Source organism: Physeter macrocephalus, chromosome 13, assembly GCF_002837175.3.
Source record: "Physeter macrocephalus isolate SW-GA chromosome 13, ASM283717v5, whole genome shotgun sequence".
Lineage (NCBI taxonomy): Eukaryota > Metazoa > Chordata > Mammalia > Artiodactyla > Physeteridae > Physeter > Physeter macrocephalus.
This window is the reverse complement of record NC_041226.1, coordinates 85,606,869-85,612,868: the sequence shown is the minus strand read 5'-3', so window position 1 is coordinate 85,612,868 and position 6,000 is coordinate 85,606,869. Positions and strand designations below refer to the sequence as shown.

The 6,000-nt window shown below is 46.2% G+C and overlaps 1 protein-coding gene across 1 annotated transcript in view; it reads left to right on the top strand.

The window, feature by feature from the left end:
• CFAP77 (cilia and flagella associated protein 77) overlaps positions 1 to 6,000 on the top strand; it is a 35,196-nt gene that overhangs the window by 475 nt on the left and 28,721 nt on the right. Inside the window, exons 2-4 of the mRNA XM_055089388.1 lie at positions 36 to 136; positions 251 to 350; positions 868 to 1,096. Of these exons, the coding sequence (XP_054945363.1) occupies positions 36 to 136; positions 251 to 350; positions 868 to 1,096 (430 nt within the window). The remainder of the gene's footprint in view (positions 1 to 35; positions 137 to 250; positions 351 to 867; positions 1,097 to 6,000) is intronic.

The window sequence follows — 6,000 nt, the reverse complement described above, 5'->3', positions numbered from 1 at the left end:
TCCTGACGCTGCTCTCCGCCCCCGCCCCCGGGCAGGAGAACAGCAGGCAGGCTTCCCCAAGGTGTGTCGCAACGCCCAACAGCAGCTCGCGCTCATCTCAGCGAGGGCTCGTGTCCCACACCCTAGTAGCCCTGAGGTTGCCCACGGGGCCTGGGGTAGAGCAAGCACCCGAAGACTCGCTGTCACTGAATTTACACCGTTGGTCTGAGGTTCCACTCCTCACCTTTGCTCTCTGTCCTTCCCCCAACAGGCTGAACTTGGGAAGCCCCAGGAAAGAACCTGCAGTCTGCCTGGAATTAATTTTAATTATGGACTCTACATCCGGGGGCAGGATGGAGGGGTCCCTGAAGGTGAGCAAGCTTCCTTTGGAGCCCAGAGGGACTTGAACTCCCCACCTAGGCTACCTCCTCCAGGAAAAGAGTCAAGGGGCCCGCCCTGCAGCACGATTCTGGCGGAAACCACAGTTTGCTTAGCCGAGAAGGACAGGACCACGAAGGGTCCAGGTCTAAGGTGTCAGGGAACTAGCAAGGGCCCCAGACAGTGTGGAACCTTGTCCCCAGGCAAGACTGTCTGTGCTCTGCACCTTTTGAGCTGCAAGCATAGACAGGCTCGTGACCAACCCTCTGATCTCCCAAACGAGGTCAAGGCCAGGCAAACCCAGCTCCATGAAGGATGCTCAGGCACCGTCTCGAATCTCTGGGAATCCTGACCCCACCCTTTCAGGGGGCCAAGCAGGGCTGTCACCCAGCAGGCTGCAGGTTAATGAGAAGGTATTCGTGCCCCAATTTCTTCCCCGTCAGATGCCACGGATTGCTTTACTTCCCAGACTGATCTCCATGCCATGGCTCTGTCTCTCCCTGCCCTCAGCCATTGGACACTGGAATGTATTTAAACAGCAGCCTACCTGCCCCCATGAGCTGAGCCGGGATTATATCGCCATGAACCGTGGGGCAGTAAAAGCCGGCCTGGTAACTGCCCGGGAGAATTTCCATTACCGTCAGCTCAATGACATCCGCGTCAGTGACCAGGATGACCGGCGCCTCAAGAAGGAACCGCCCTCTCTCCCTCCAAATATGACGTTCGGGATCCGGGCACGGTAAGATGGCTGGCACCCGTGCCAGACGGCTGGCACCCGTGACGGCGAGGGGGTTGCTCAGTGGTGACTGAATTAGGGAACAACGTGGGAGCATGACTCTGGACTCCAGGGAGGGGCGAGTGATCCAGGCCTGGCCAATCAGCATAGCTCACAAACCACGGCCAAAGTGATTGGTTCAGAGGCAGACATGTGACCCACGTCCCAACTCTGGAATGCGTGACATTCTATAAAAGTAGAATGTGGTTGCATGTAATCAAGTCTCAACTCAAACGACTTTGATTTTTTTGAAGGGGAATTTATTGGCTCACATGATTGAAAAGGTAGAGCTTGGGGCATAGCTGGATCTAGGCAATCAGGCAATGTCACCAGCATTGGGTAGGTCTCTCCATGACTTGGCTGTGCTTCCCAGTTTTGGCTCCATTCTCCGACAGGCTTCTTCCTCATGTGGCAAAATGGCCAGAATCGGTTCCATTCTTACGTCCTATTCTTTTAGTGACCCCCCCAGTGGGAGTGGTGTAGGAACTACAAAAGCCTTGAGATTAAGATTCTTTGGTCCAACCTCGGTATCATGCTTATCCCTGAACCAACCACAGGGGTGAGTAGAAATTGTGACCTACACTGATTGGCCAGGCCTGGGTCACACTTTTGCCTCTGCACCAATTACTGAGGCCGGGGGATTCTGGTGCTCTGATTGGCCAGGTCTGATCCTTTGCCCCTCCTTGGAGGGGGCGTGGTTGGAATCAGTCCCCACGATCTACAGGGGCTGATGGTGGAAAAGATGCAGAAATAGAGGTTCTGATCCAGAAGGAGAAGAACAGAACACAACAGCAGGCAAAAACAGCAAATGTCCGGTACAACAGGGCTTCCCAACCCATATTATGTCACAACACAAGCATTACAAAAATCACTGATATGTGTACATTGCATTGTACAAATAAATAGCAGTGCTCTCAGCCAGCAGTGAATGGCCTGGGGCCTCCAGTTGCCCCAAGTCCCATCTGTGACACCTGAGACTACGCCTGTATCTTAGTCCATCTGTGTGGCACTGCCCTGCTCTGCCCACATGCGAGGCCATTGACAGTCTATCTCCAGTCCTTTCCCGCCACAACCCACTGTTCCGGGACGGGTGCCTTCCTTTGGCTGTGCTACTCAACTTTTTGGGGGGAGGTGGGGCTTCCTTTATTTCTTATTTTATTTTTTCTAATCATTTTTTTACTGTGGTTAAATATACATTAAGATTTACCATTTTTCGGTGTACAGTTCAGGGGCATTAAGTACATTTAGATTGCTGCACGACCATCACCACCATCCATCGCTAGAACTTTTTCGTCATCCTAAACTGAAACCGTGTACCCATTAAACAGTAACCCTCGATTTCGCGCCCCCTCAGCTCTTGGTAACCACCCTCTACTTTCTTTCTGTATTAATTCGACTACTCTAGGGACCCCTCATATAAGTGGAATTATACAGTATTTGTCCTTTTATATCTGGCTTATCTCACTTAGCATAAGTGGGTCAGAATTCCCTTCCTTTTTAAGGCTGAATAATAGTCCATGGTGTGTACATATCACATTTTGTTTATCCGTTCATCCCCTGATGGACACTTGGATTACTTCCTACTTTTTGGCTATTGTGAATAATGCTGCTGTGAACATGGGTGTTCACACTATCTGCCTGCGTCCCTGCTTTCAATTCTTTTGGGTGTATACCCACAAGGGTAATTGCTGGATTGCATGGGAATTCTATGTCTATTTTTTTGAGGAACTGCCACGGTGTTTCCCACAGTGTATGCCACCATACCTTTGTATGCTTTTCCCTCTTTCTCAGCATCCTACCTGGTAAAATCTACTTGCTCATCAAAGCTCAGCTCAGCATCCTCTCTTTGGTAAGCTTTCCCACCTCCCTGGCCTCAAACTCCATGCACATCTCTCTCACCAGAAACGCTATTTGTTCATTGCTGTTCATCAGCCCTCAAAACCTGAAAGGTGGCACTAGAGACACATTGGAAAGTCACTTCTGGGCCAGATTAACTAAGCACCTGTATACTGTCCTTCTCGCACCTTTGAAATAATGCCCAAGTCAATCCCTCAAGGCAAGGCAAGGCTCTCCAGGACTGCCTGGAGTGCAGAGGGACAGAGTCCCAGCTGTGTGATCACTAGACTGGTCCATACTGGTCACCAGTGTCTTGAAGACAGCATGGTGCCCAGGAGGAGTTGCCCGGGCTTTTAGTCCCACCTTTGTTCCCAACTCTCTTTCCCTCCAGGGCTTCTGTTTCCTCAAGTGTAAATAGGATATTACGGCAGTCACTGGCATTCTGGGATTCTCAGGGTATGTTCTGTCTCTACGTCAATCTCATTTCATTGTCACTAAAACCCTGTGCAGCCCAACGTTCATAGCAGCACTGTCTACAATAACCAAGACGTGGAATCAACCTAATTGTCCATGGACAGAAGAATGGATAAAGAAGGTGTGGTGCGTATATACAATGGAATATTACTCAGCCATAAAAAGGAACGAAATTGGGTCATTTGTAGAGACGTGGAGGGATCGAGAGACTGTCATACAGAGTGAAGTCAGTCAGAAAGAGAAAAACAAATATCGTATATTAATGCATATATGTGGAATCTAGAAATATGGTACAGATGAACTGGTTTGCAAGGCAGAAATAGAGACACAGATTTAGAGAGCAAATGTATGGACACCAAGGGGGGAAAGCAGGGTTTGGGTGGGGTGAGATGAATTAGGAGATTGGGAGTGACATGTATACACTAATATGTATAAAATAGAGAACTCGGGGCTTCCCTGGTGGCGCAGTGGTTGAGAGTCCGCCTGCCGATGCAGGGGATACGGGTTCGTGCCCCGGTGCGGGAAGATCCCACATGCCGCGGAGCGGCTGGGCCCGTGAGCCATCGCCGCTGAGCCTGCGCGTCCGGAGCCTGTGCTCCGCAACGGGAGAGGCCACAGACAACAGTGAGAGGCCCCGCATACCGCAAAAAAACAAAAACAAAAGCAAAAAAATAAATAAATAAATAAAGATTAAAAAAAAATAGAGAACTAATAAGAACGTGCTCTATAAATAAATAAAATAAAATTCAAAAAAAGAAATAAAAAAGAAAGAAATTCAGAACATAAAAAGATGTATATGTATACAAAGGAATACAGTACTACTCAGCCATCAAAAAGAATGAAATAATGCAAATGCAGCGACATGCATGAACCTAGAGATGATCATACTAAGTGAAGCAAGGCAGACAGAGAAAGACAAATATCAGATGATATCACTTATATGTGGAATCTAAAATGGGATACAAATGAACTTATTTACAAAACAGAAACAGACTCACAGACATAGAAAACAAATTTATGGTTACCAAAGGGGAAAGGGGGTAGAAGAGGGATAAATTAGGAGTTTGGGATTAGCAGATTAAAAACTACTCTATATAAAATAGATAAACAACAAGGTCCTACTGTATACAGGGAACTATATTCCGTGTCCTGTAATAAACCATAATGGAAAAGAATATGAAAAAGAATATACATATGTATATATGTACAGCTGAATCACTTTGCCATGAACCAGAAACTAACACAACATTGTAAATCAACTATACTTCAATAAAAAAATTAAAAAGATTTTTTTTTAATTAAAAAAAAAAAAAACCTGTGCAGGAAGTAGGCAGGGTTACTTATCCAGCTGAGTCATGGAGAGATTAATTGACCTCCACAAGTTCACACAACTTTTTCACAGCACAGCTTGGCCTGGATTCTTAATCTAGTGTACTTAGATTTAAAAATATGAGATATTAGAACACATAGCACATTAGCAATCACTTGGTTTGAAGCCCCTCTTTAAAACAGGAAAATAGAAGTTCAGAGAGGTGAAGAGATTTTCACAAGGTCACACAGCAAGTTGTAACCAGACAAAAGCCAGACCTCAAGCTAGGCTGGTGGACTCCCTGTCCCGTGCTCTTTCTTCCATATCTCACCTCCTTGGGGCTGATGTACGGCGTGATCCCCCAGAGTTTCTGGTCCTGGGGTGCATTATTCTACATACAATGGAAAAGCTTAAGTCAGCTGGGCTCAGAAAGGACATCCATTATCATCTAGCTTTCAATATAAAATCTTAAATTGCTATAAAACCCGGTGGCTGCAATTTCAGGGAAAGGACATGATGAAGTGCCGGCTATATCTTCTGTGATGGTAAATGGGCTTTGCATATGCAAATTGAATGGATTTTAAAATGGTATTTAATGACAATTTTCGTAGCAGACGTTAACATTCATTGCACAAAAATGAAAATGCTGCATTAGGTTGCTGTTAGCAGCAAATATCGTGGCCATAAAGCTTTATCTTTATCAACAGCAGCCCTTTCTGATGTGACAGGGCAGCTCAGCAAATTGCAAGCAAAAGGGCTTTTATGGAACAAAAATATCCCCCAAAGCAGGCCCAAATCAGCATCAATTTCGCTTTATTTCTTCGTAAATGGAGGTTAAATGGCTGCTGGAAAAGCTCTTACTGAAATGCCCAACCGGCCCGCAAAGCCCCTCTACCTTTTACAACATCAATGCAAGGAACAGTTAAAAAATCATTGCCCCCCTCTCCATAATGGGGCTATTACTTTAAAGTTACGGGACCGAGGCCCCTTCTCTAATGATCACCTTTTACAGCCCTCGATTGTATTTATTTCCTTACTTTAAAAGCATGTTAAAAACCAAATCCGATTACACCTGACTACCCGAGGACTTGTTGGGGTGATTTGGTCCAATAACTAAAGAAGCCAAGAAACAAACGACTACCATTTACTCACAACTGCAGAAGATATGTCAAAAAATAAAGCTCCACTTCAGACTAAATACACGAGAAGCTTACTCTAAGCTAGGGGTGCTGAGTGAGGGGCTGTAACT